The sequence below is a fragment of the Gadus macrocephalus genome, chromosome 18 (assembly GCF_031168955.1).
Source record: "Gadus macrocephalus chromosome 18, ASM3116895v1".
Taxonomy (NCBI): domain Eukaryota; kingdom Metazoa; phylum Chordata; class Actinopteri; order Gadiformes; family Gadidae; genus Gadus; species Gadus macrocephalus.
Genome location: NC_082399.1, coordinates 12497416 through 12509869, shown reverse-complemented (window position 1 = coordinate 12509869; position 12454 = coordinate 12497416). Strand labels below are relative to the sequence as shown.

General features: G+C 44.6%; 1 protein-coding gene across 1 annotated transcript; it reads left to right on the top strand.

The window, feature by feature from the left end:
• Positions 1-676: 676 nt before the first annotated feature.
• chad (chondroadherin) lies at positions 677-7757 on the top strand. Its single transcript, XM_060037055.1, has 4 exons — positions 677-1768; positions 4150-4313; positions 4980-5129; positions 5930-7757. Exons 1-4 carry the CDS (start codon positions 980-982, stop codon positions 5937-5939), a joined length of 1113 nt encoding a protein of 370 aa, XP_059893038.1. The 5' UTR covers positions 677-979; the 3' UTR covers positions 5940-7757.
• Positions 7758-12454: the final 4697 nt, after the last annotated feature.

Genomic DNA, 12454 nt, shown 5'->3' with positions numbered 1-12454 from the left:
TCCTGAACTACGGAAACTCAATAGCCCCAATCGCCTCAGCGCGTCCCAAGGTGCACCACAGAGACCCTTTATATAAGATTCCACTCCTTACATGAAGAGGCGAAAAAAATAAGCATAGAATTAAACGTTGGCATCTAAGAACCTTCACTTCTCGGCGAGACGGGGAAGAAAAACGGAGAAAGAGAGAACCTTTCCAATTGTTATGACTTGAAACACCTTGCCAAACATCTGGAAGATATTTTAGTTTATAAAACACAGGAGTGTCTGTTTCCTGACACCAGACTGGCAAACAATAGCGATGCCCGACCCGGCGTCTCCATGTACCAAACCTAATATCCTTGACAGACAAGGGGACATGCTCCTCTGATCTGTATAATACTAATGCATGTATAACAAATGACATGATATTGTCACTATTCATATGGTTATGCACATTGTTAACATATATGTATTATATTGCATTCTACAATTGTATCTATACCTATGAATATCAATTATTTTTATTCTATTTAATTATTCCTATTGGTATGTTTTATGTCAGGGAACAGTCACCTGTTTATTATAGTTTTGAATCCTGATAAGACACCTTTTATTTTCAATGTCCGAACCCTGTAAGAGCCCTCCTCAGGTTTCTTTGCCTCCCTTCAAATAAATGTTATAAATACTGCTGTGTTCTGTCGACTTGCCGCCCTCGTCTCAAAGCGTCTCGCTGCACCGCTCTGCTTCTCTCAAAGTCACACAACCTTCTCTCTGCTTTCTCACATATCCACCAGTTCACCTTTTGCCTCTACCCTTCTCTCCTTCTCCCTCTCTCTCTCTCTCTCTCTCTCTCTCACACCCTCTACCTCTGCAACGGGCTCGGCTTTTCCTTTTAAAAAAGATCTTTTTCACAGCGGGTTGTTGTCCGAGCTCCGAAAGGTAAAGGGTAACGGACGACTTTGCAGCCTGTTGGCGTTTCTGCGATCGCCAGGTGAGAGGCATGTGTTGGGTGTCTTCCTTACTGCTGCTGGGGAGCTGTCTCCTGGTGCTGGCGCCCGCGGCCCAGGCAGCCCCGGCGACATGCCCCAGCCAGTGCCACTGCCACGGGGACCTCCAGCACGTCATCTGCGACAACGTGGGCCTGAAGAAGATCCCCCGGGTGTCGGAGGCCACCAAGCTGCTCAACATGCAGAGAAACCCCCTGGGCAGCCTGCCCTCGGGCTCCTTCAGCGAGAGCACGGGCCTGGTGTCGCTGCACCTGCAGCACTGTCAGATCCGCGAGGTCGCCGGCCAGGCCTTCAAGGGGCTCAAGAAGCTCGTCTACCTCTACCTGTCCAACAACGACATCGCCAGCATCAAGCCCGGCGCCTTCGAAGACCTGGCGGAGCTCACCTACCTCTACCTGGACGGCAACCGCATCGCCGACCTGCCCAAGGGCGTGTTCGCGCCCATGGTCAACCTGTTCATCCTGCAGCTCAACGACAACCGGCTCCAGGAGATCCGGCCGGGGACCTTCACGGGGGCCAAGGACCTGCGGTGGCTGCACATGAGCGGCAACCAGCTGAGCGCCCTACAGCCGGGCTCTCTGGACGACGTGGAGAACCTGGCCATCCTGCACCTGGACCGGAACAGGCTGACCTCCTACCCCCTCGCCGCCATGAGCAAGCTGAGGGTGGTGGAGGAGCTCACGCTGGGCAGGAACCCCATGAGGAACATCCCGGACCTGGCCTTCCAGAGCTTCGGACGCTACATGGAGAGGCTGCACCTGGATAACATGGGTCTGATGAAGGTAGGCTGTTGAGACGAGATGGAGGCCAGGAAATTGAGGATCAGAGATATTGTGTTACGATATGGATTTTCACCACGGGCCGACCTTGATATATTTGTTCAGACCCTTTCAATTGTGTGTAAAAAAAGACAATGTGTGGCAATCAGTCGCAACCGAAAATATTGTTTTATGTATTTCAAATATTTTGAAGGGCTGAAACCATCACTGGTGTAACATTTCAAGTGATCAGTATAGCACCCACAATCTTTTAGTTATCCAAAAATGTATATCTCATTTGAGAGCGACCATTTGTGTGACTTGGGCAAACATCTCCTTTTCCTTTCCCACAGACATATTTACAAAATATGCAAATGTGCCACATGTGACCACAACCTTTAGCCTCTCCCAGGCCACGGTGTGCTGTTAGCAGCCCATGTAGTTAACCCCAGGGCACGGGCTAACAACGACACATACCGACTGCGTGGTTAATGTTTTAATAGAATGATGGAACTCTGCCAGAATGGTAAATGCATATTTTTTAACATCGTTCCAGCATTAACGATAGAACAGTTAGTATATGTATTTAACCATCAATGGTATCCATCAGTGGTGTCCCTCTGTTTTGTTTTTTGTCAATGTGTGTCTCAGGACACAATCTTTGAGTTGTTACAACTCTCAGTTGTACAGTTTAGAAGTCAAAATAAAGAGCTCTCTTAAAGAGTATCACCACAGCATGCCATACCTCCAGAGATGATTCTCAGATATGATACAGATGTGAGTGGGCTGTGACTGCACAGCAAACAGCGAACTCTCCGGCTGTTTATTCAGCACCTTCATTTCTACATTGAACAGCGTACAGTAAACGCTCTGTGTCTCGGTCGCCGTGCCATTCATGTCTCATTTCAGAGCATATTTGAGGTTGATCCGATACTTGCACGAACCTTTTGCCACACTATTGAGACATCGGAGACGGGGGTGGAAATTGTGAAATAACAAACTCTCTGGGAGCTTGGTGACTGTGTGAGAACCAGGTGGTAACAGCAGGGGATGTGGGTGGGGCTGGTTGGTGGGAGAGGGGCGGTGGGGGAGCAAATACAGCCAGATGGATTAAGCCACTTTCCAGGCCAAACGCGGGTATTACTAGGTTGTTTTTATTTGCTGGACTCTGGCCAAGCATGTCCCAGGCTATTTATTGCACAAGGTGTTATTTTCAGCTCTGTATGTGCTCTCCTATCACCTCGGAGGGACTTGTAAACAGGTCAGCAGAGGTTAGCAGACAGGTAAATAGAGTGCGACGGAGGGGGCGGGGGGACGGGGGGACGGGGGGGACGGGGGGGTGTTCCACGTCCCACGATGAAGCCAGTATTTTTAGCCCAGCAGTGCCCTCTGTGAATGGACAATTGGGCCCTTTGCAAGCCTTTCCTGGCAGAGGAGTGGACCAGAGAGGGAGGAGAGAGAGAGAGAGAGAGAGAGAGAGAGAGAGAGAGAGAGAGAGAGAGAGAGAGAGAGAGAGAGAGAGAGAGAGAGAGAGAGAGAGAGAGAGAGAGAGAGAGAGAGAGAGAGAGAGAGAGAGAGAGAGAGAGAGAGAGAGAGAGAGAGAGAGAGAGAGAGAGCGAGAGAGAGAGAGAGAGAGCAGGAGAAAGAGAAAAACAACCTACCCATGCTGGAAGTCATCCATCTTCCACTACTTTAATACCCGGCCTCCACCTCTCCTCTAATGATCTGCTCCAGCCTTCACCTCCTCTAATGGGTTCCCCGAACCTCCACCTCCTCTCTGATGTTCTCCTCCAGCCTCAACCTCTCCTCTAATGTTCTCCTTTCACCTACCAAGACTCCACCTCTCCTCTTATGTTCTCCCTCAGCCTCCACCTCCTCTAATGTTCTCCTTCGGCGTACCCTGCCTCCACCTCTCCTCATATTTGCTCCAGCCACTGCAGTGGAAATTTCCAAAGCACAAGTTGACAGCTGCTCAACTGCAGGGAGAATTGAAGACGATGATAAATCAAAGGCCCGTTCGGAGCACACCTTCCTCTGCCTCTTTAGGAACATCAAAGCGGACAGGATGAAGACTGTTTAGGAGGTGATGGTCTGTAGCTCTGCTCTGAAGCCAAATGGCCAGAGCTCAGTAGCTCTCCGTGCTGTATGCTTCTGTATATAGCTCTCCAACAGCTCTGGGCCTTGGCACAAACACAGGCTGCACCTTAGGTGGAAATTCAGGTTCAGCTCTGGTTTGCTTGGATGTATATCAAACATCGTCTGCGAATGTGGCCTCGAACCTGTTGCCCATTTTTCACAGCTGCACAGATACATCATAAACTACAAACGATAGGGTCGACATCCCCGGAGGACAAAGGTGAAGATGCGTACATTGAGGTCCAATGCGTTTCTGTTGGGGTCCTCAGTTCTCAGACGGTGCGTTCACCGGCGTGACGGCGGTCAAGTCCCTGCACCTGGAGGGCAACAAGCTGAGGTCCCTGCCACGGAGCCTGGAGTTCAGCACCCTCACCAACCTCACCCTGGCCCAGAACCCCTGGACCTGCTCCTGCACCCTGGCCCCGCTCCGACGGTACCGGGGACACGGCAAACACGTACCGCACACAGGCCATACACAACACTGTACACATACCATACTCACTAGACACATACCATACACACTAGACACGTACCATACAAACTAGACACGTACCGTACACAGGCCATGCACACACCGTACCACATACCATACACACAAGACATGTAAGGTACATAGGCCATACACACATCATACACATACCATACACACTAGAGACGTACAATACACACTAGACGCGTAACGTACATAGATTATACACATACCATGCGTAGACTATACTCGTACCGTAAATAGACTATACATGTATCTACACAGGTACCATAAATGTGCTATAGTTGTAGGGGGTAGCACAGTGGCTTGGTTGGGTCTTAAGGTTTTTGGTTCAGTGTTCATATCATACTTGAGCAAGATGCCTAATCGCTCCGTGCTCATCAATGAGATGCATCTACAATTTGCTGAAAATCGCTTCATAAATATAATAACAAAATCGAATGATAGAACAACAAATCTCAACACAAAACATTCATTTGACCATTTCCATCATTTGTAAAAAAAGAAATCCAATCCCCTTTTATTCTTTTGTTTTGCTGTTAATCAAACATGACCTTGGTAGAGCTAGTCACCAACCGATTCATGGTCTTCTTCTCCTGCTGTGGACAGGTGGATGGATTCCAGTCGCATCCGCCCAGACGCCCTGTGTGCTTCACCAGTGCTGCAGAAAGGCAAGCAGGTCAGAGACAGCAGCGCCTTCAGCGGCTGCAAAGTCAAGACCAAGAAGGCCAAGAAGGACACAGAGCCCCAATTGAACAGGTGACACAGTCACGTCACTCACTCCACAGTCACTCCGCAGTCACTCTACTCACGTCACTCACTCCACAGTCACTCCGCAGTCACTCTACTCACGTCACTCACTCCACAGTCACTCCACAGTCACTCTTCTCACGTCACTCACTCCACAGTCACTCTACTCACGTCACTCACTCCACAGTCACTCTACTGTCCGACCAAAGTCACTCCACTCACTCCTCAGTCACTCCACACTCACTCCACTGTCCCTCCAAAGTCACTCCACTCAATCCCCAGTCACTCCCCAGTCAGTCTACCCACTCCATAGTCACTCCGAAGTCATTCCACAGTCACTCCATCGTCACTTCGCTGTCACTCCATTCCACACAGCCATTCCACACTCCCTCCATAGTCACTCCACAGTCAGTCAACATATTGGAGACCAAAGTAATAACAGGAATAACAAAATGTGTTCTGACATTTAGGGAGATGATCCACACCGAACATGGCATAATTCAGCTTCAAACATAATATTGTTCATTGCATAGCATTGGTTGTAGAAGTCAGTCCCATTTTAAATCTCAGCTGTTTATACTGGGAGGTGTTTTGGAGCGGCTTGTAGCTGGATTCACAAAGGAATGGAGGGTTTGGACATAACCTCTTGATGTTTCTTCCAAATTTCCAGAGAACTCTGGGTTCCCGGTCCCCATCTGGGCCGTTTCCCTTCCAGCTCTGCGTTCCAGCTAGTGGTGTGTCCAGCTGGAGACTCTGGCCAGGGGAAACACTTGCTTGACTCAGCCTCTCTTTCTTGTGTCCTTCTGCAGGCTACGCTGAGGGGCGGTCAGGTGACCCGCCACGCTCGAAAGAACGCTACGCGAGATGTGCTGCAAGACCAACACACACACTCACACACACAAACACACTCACTCACACGCACACACACGCACACACTCACACACACACACACACACACACACACACACACACACACACACACACACACACACACACACACACACACACACACACACACACACACACACACACTCACACACTCAAATGCGGCAACGCGTGTTAATGTTCGCACACTCATGAACTTACAGAAACACCCAAACAAACTAAAAATACTTAATGCTTTAATATACAAACTATAAGATTCAATAAAAACATGTTTTATATAGAAGCGGCGATCAGTCAAAGAGTTTCTTCAGTTGCGAGTTGTTTGAAACAACGTCATTCCTATGAGAGCAAGGTTAATGCAAAAGTATGTGATACATGCGTGCTACACCGAATTCTTACGAGTTTCAATAAAACTAAAAGTTGAAATATCAAAAAAAATATATATATATGTTTATACCACGTTCATTTCCCTCTCCAGATCCTAATGAGATTAACATTACTTATTACTGGTGAGACAGCTTTTGGAACAACTCGAACAAAAAGTTCCATTTTATACTGCGTGACATGGCATTGATTTAAGTCCCTTTTACTTTCAGTGCATTGGCAATGACTATAAACTGCACATACCGCAGAGAAAACAGAACTGTATCCAAAAATCCATCTCCTTTCATTTATTTTTTGTCATGTCAAGTCATTTGTGAAACTTCTTACTGCTAACATCCTTAGGCAGCCATGTTCGTTTTCCCTTGGTACCTCCAATTGGAGCCCAGCTTGACCCCATCACACCCCACGACCCCTGACCCCTCCTCTGGCCTCCATGTGGGTCACTTCATTCCCCACCAGCCTCTAGGGAACTAACACACTCCTGCTACTTATTGAGGATCAGTCTACACCACACGGCCTCGGGAAAATAGAGGTTTTTGTCCTGAGGTGAACCGTACAACTAGCAGGTGTAGATGTATGATGGGCTCGGGGTCCCATGGTTTTAACATGACATTCACAATAAGGGCATTTAGCAGATGCTTTTATCCAAAGCGACTCACTTAAGTGCATTTGTTAGGTGAAGGGTCACAACAATGTATCGCTGTTGGCACAGTAAAGATATTGTTATTGAAATGGCTAGGTTAACCTAGCCGCACATTCCCCGTATACCACCAAGATAGCTAGGAAAATACGCTCCATAATGCCAAGTACTTGTTTTAAGTGCCAGGATGTACACCATACAATAAGTGTGTGCATTAAGTGTTTTTAGGAGAGCAAGGAGGGGCGGTTGTGGGTAAGGGAGGAGGCTATGCAGAGTCAAGGGGAACATTGGGTCAGTGCTGGGATATGAGGAGACTATCTGTAGGCTGGAAGCAGCATCCAGCCTACAGATAGTCTTCACATAGTCCTACTTTGGGACTTATGAGCAAGTTGTGTGAGGACTCCCACAGCTGAACCATTGGTTTGGAGGCTGTTTAGTTTAGCATCATCATATTAAGTTGATATTTACTGAAACAAATTCGAGTTGGTTATCTTTATGCTATGCTCGGTGCCATTGTGTTTTTGTCATATTCACTAACCTTTTTATATCTCAAATATTCGATTAATTATTAAAAAAATAATTAAGAATTATGGACCAAATATTAAGGGTTGATATGTCATGTGTTAAATGTGGAGAGATTTCTGATGCACAAAAACCTTCTTTGCAGTTTCCTTGACTTTGGGGAGTGATAATTGCTCACATCAAATAATAAAAGCTTCCAAAACTGAGTCGTCTTTGTTATGAACTCTTTGAAAACCCACACTTATTCTGTACCAGCAGGGCATTCATTCCTTATTCGCATGGATCCAAGGAACTTTAATTACCAAACAACAACTAAATGGAAACCCTTCTCTCTGTTTAACAAGAGCCGAAATTGCATCATATTACTTAACTAGTAAAAAATACTAAAACGATTAAAGATTATCAGGGAATATGTATTAGTTCATCCAGCCTGCTAGCCTACTATTAGTTTGACACCCAATGTAGGCTACCTTCCATTCCCAACTTCAGTGGAACCACCGTTAGCACTGCTGAGAAAGCCTTACTTTAAAGCACCTCATTACCATTAGTGAGTGCTTCGCTTTTATTGGTTCACGTTTAATTGCCATAAACTTGAACCCATGCCCAACCAGTGGCGACTGACCGATGAAAATGAATATATATATATAAAAAATATAATATATATTGTTTATATTATATTTTATATTAATTTATATTAAAAAAATAATCTCCCCAGAAAGTACTATAAATTAATAAATTCGGCGCTTTTATTCAATTTTTAGTCGACCCTGGCTTGCTTCTTCCGGCTGAGTTCGTCTGGAGGGGCAAGAGGGGCTCTCTAGCCCCACCAGCCCATGGACATAATAAAGCACCAGCCCAATGCAATGTGTATTGGACTTGAAACATTGAAATGCGCATGCTCAGAGTGTTTCTCTGTTGAAGTGGACGGAGATTATTTTACTTCCTGGTGGGGCTAGCCCCACCGGGACCACCATAGACATATATGGTTCGTTCCACTACAGCGTCATTTCGTTTTTCACAGTTCATTGGCTGTAGGGTGAGGCACGTGACGAGCCATGACTCGAGTGACCTTCCACCAGAGAATGTCTAATATGAGGAGAACTGGCACTCGCGGGTTAGTTCCGGGTTTCTGGACTGGTTGCAGTAATAATCTTTGACCACGCGGGGCGCTCGTAGGCGAGTCCAGAATGAATGGGAGCCAACGGGGTTTTATCCTCAGAATCCACTTTTCTCACGATGTAATTTTTTGTCAAGTAATTTTAAAGTTGCTATCAAAGGGTGGGGCTAAGATAATAAACTCAGCTGAATATTGCATTTTTTAAGGTCACGTATCTGTTCTAAAAAGGCGTTAAAAACATGCGATGACGTCACACACTGTAATACTGTCAGAGGTACTACTTTACGGCAGTTTCTAAAGCACTTCCCTTGTCCCGCAACGTTAACACCAGCTGTTGGAGGTAAGGCTTTTTTTTTGCCCTAGTTACAGAGTTTTAGTGAGCTAATGTAAAAAAAAGAAATGCGCGAATGTTTTACATATGTATGTTACTTACAGAGAGTGTTTTTTCTAATCCTCACTAGTGCCGATGATAAAGCTTTTTTTTTAGTAACGATTATGAGCCATTTCTTTCTCCTAAAATAGAAACCTGGATTAGAATCATAATTTTAAGACTGCATCAATTTAGTTTACATCAGTAAACAATCTGCTAGAGAGCAGTGTTCTGTTGTTCTCCTCATGCCTCTTCCTTTCTTGATCTCTACAGTCGGACCTTGATGCTGTGACAACGGACAAGTCTTCTTCCTCTGTCCTTTTCCCCTACCTCTGTTCAGTATGTTCAGTGTTGTTAAATCATTTATCTTTTTTTTTATTAGTTACTGTTCTTATTGTGTTCTTGTTAGTGTGATGTTTGAATAAACTTGCCTGTTGCAATGTTGGTATAATGTTTGTATAATTACTGTTATACAACTGTTACTGTTTCAATGTGATCCAGACCATATTTCTCATTTAACAAACATGTGTAGCTTATAATGTGTTGCATGGCAGAGCAATTACGGTATATTCAATGGCTTAAAACAAACCCATCTGTAAAGATCAGTGAATGCATAGAAATCAATGACAAGTGGTGTAGATGTGGTTTCCCTCTGTGCAAGGTCATTAGCCCAAGTCCTACAAAAAAATAACGACTGTAATAGCAGATGTTGAAGTTGTTAAATCGTTAACTAACCATTTGTATGGAACAATCGGTTAAGGTAAGTTAAGTGCTTGAGTCTCGACACTTTAGAGAATGTCTAGCGCGCAACTTGAATAAGCCATGTGCGATATTACCCGGGCTCCAGCGCAACTTTCATTACCAGGTGAAGCCTCAGGTAGCCTAGGACCATTCATACAGGAGCAAGCAAGAACGTTACCTTTTTCTGTCCTTGGTAAACGAAAAGACGGACAATCCCTTTCCAATGTAAGTGCAGTTTATCATTGCACATTTACGAGGCATTTCTTTTTTAAACTATCTTTATTTTCGAAAAATAGACTGACAGATTAAATGATATTGAGCGGGATATTGACTGTATTATTTAAGGTGGTCATACCGTACCTACCATGTATATAACACATTGAACATTGAACGAAAGAAATGGAAGAAATTCCATTTATGCCCATGTAGCCTACTTTCACCATACTATCTAAAAAATAAAGGACCTGCAGGAAAATATAAATACAGTACTCAAAAATTGAGTTAACACGTTTCTGATTGCTCTTCAGCTTCAGATGCCGTAAGAGGGGTCTCTCTCTGGTCGTAATCAGTCGCAAATCCGTCCCTGACCAATCAGCATTCATTAGCAGAATGCTAGCGTGTATGGCCAACAACGGCCCAAACTGTAAGAAATCGAAAGGACATAAGTACTCACTCATTTGACTTTTGAACCATAATCTATATTGAACTTGCGGAATCTACAATAAAATTTGCGATATTTCAACGACAAGCAGGTGAAAGAGGCATAATTAGCCGTTTAGCCCCATAGACTCCCATTCAATCTGGACTCGCCCGCGATCACCCCTAGTGGGTGTCTCATGGAACTACAACCAAAATCGGTACAATGGGGCGTATAGGGAGTGCCCAGGCTCTTCGTAGACGGGCTCTGCTTCCACCTACCTCACGTGCCGCGCGCAAGAAGTCCGGCCGGTAGCGAAGAAGAGAAGGAGAAGGGTAACTTTGCTAACAAACATGCCGGAGTCACACAAACGAAAACGAATCGACAACATGAATGTGGTAGATCATCTATTGGAGCACAGACTTGAGACCCTTAGTCTGGAGGAAAAATTAGGTAAAACGCCTTATGTCTTGTGCTCTTCAGTCTATTCATGTTTTTCCAGTCTTATATGTTCCCACTGCTGGCCTGCGCCTTGTCGTGGTGGCGAGTGGGCTTTAAACCAAGACAGGCCATTCTGAATCTTTCTTTCACAGCTATTTTCTTTGATTTCTCCTCCAGGACACTGCTTAGGCCTATGGGAGGTGTACTCCATGGTAAAATGCAGTGGCGGCTGGTGGAATTTATTTGAGGGGGGGCTGATTTTTTTTTGTTTGTGATTTTCACAAACAAACTAAGCATTCTGGTGCATTCTGACAAAATAGGAAAGGCAAAAAAAGAACATTTACTTACAAAGACGAATGGGGCCAGGGAACTAAGTTTTAAGTTAATTTTTTGCCTTGTAGAAATCAGCAACATTAAGAGTGCAGATAGATCAACAATAACTTTGAATTACACACAAGGTAACATTCTCTCTCTCTCTCTGTGAGTGAGAGAGAGAGAGAGAGATAGAGATAATGGGTGAGTGTGTTACGGCCAAGCCATTGTGTTGGTAAACGTCACTCATAAATATATCTACAGTCTGCATTAGTATGCATTTAGACAAATACAATGAAATATGAATTCCACAAAATTCATGTAAATGTGCAAACTTGTGTGTGTGTGTGGTTGTTGAAGACACACTTAAGGCATGATACCAACATAGGTTTGCAGAGGACTACATAGTACATACAGTACAATATGCACACTGAAGGCCTGATGCCACCAAAGGTTTGCAGAGGACTATCTACAATATGAACACTGAAGGCCTGAAGCAACCATAGGTTGGCCGAGAACTACAGTATATACAGTATGTACACTGAATAGGTTTACAGAGGACTATATACAATATGCACACTGAAGGCCTGATGCCACCATGTTTGCAGAGAACTATATACAGTATGTACACTGAATAGGTTTGCAGAGGACTATATACAATGTGCACAATGAAGGCCTGGTCTAGGGCTTGGCGATATGGCCTAAAATAAAAATCCCAGATTTTTTCATAAAAAAATCAGATTTCCGATTTAAATCGATTTACATAAAAAAGCATTATGGAAGGCCCTGCCATTGTAAACAGTGTAACCTGTAACATAACATAAAATGTAAAATATATAAAATATAAAATAAAATATTTCTGTAAACATAAAATATTTCTAATGATAAGAGGACTTCTGATAAAGTGCCAACATAACATTCAAACTTTCAACACTGGTCATAAATATACAGTGTTTTGCAAACGGTAATAATTACCTTAAGAAAGGGAATAGTAACGGGAGAAGAATGAGGAAAAACACACGCACGCAGCTCTTTCCTTCACTCGTCTGTATTGAATGAGGAAGAAGAGCGCAAACCCCCTACTGGAGCCCCGAGGCATTACCAAAAGATTGTGACGAATTACCAACAGATCGACGAATTATTAAACCACACAGATATATTTCAAATGAATTATGTTGACCTCAAAATAGATTATACATATATGAATAAATTGTGGTATACAACTTGTCAAACTCGCTGCCATGTTTGTGTATCACTTTGGTAAATGCGCGCTCTGTGCGGGGGG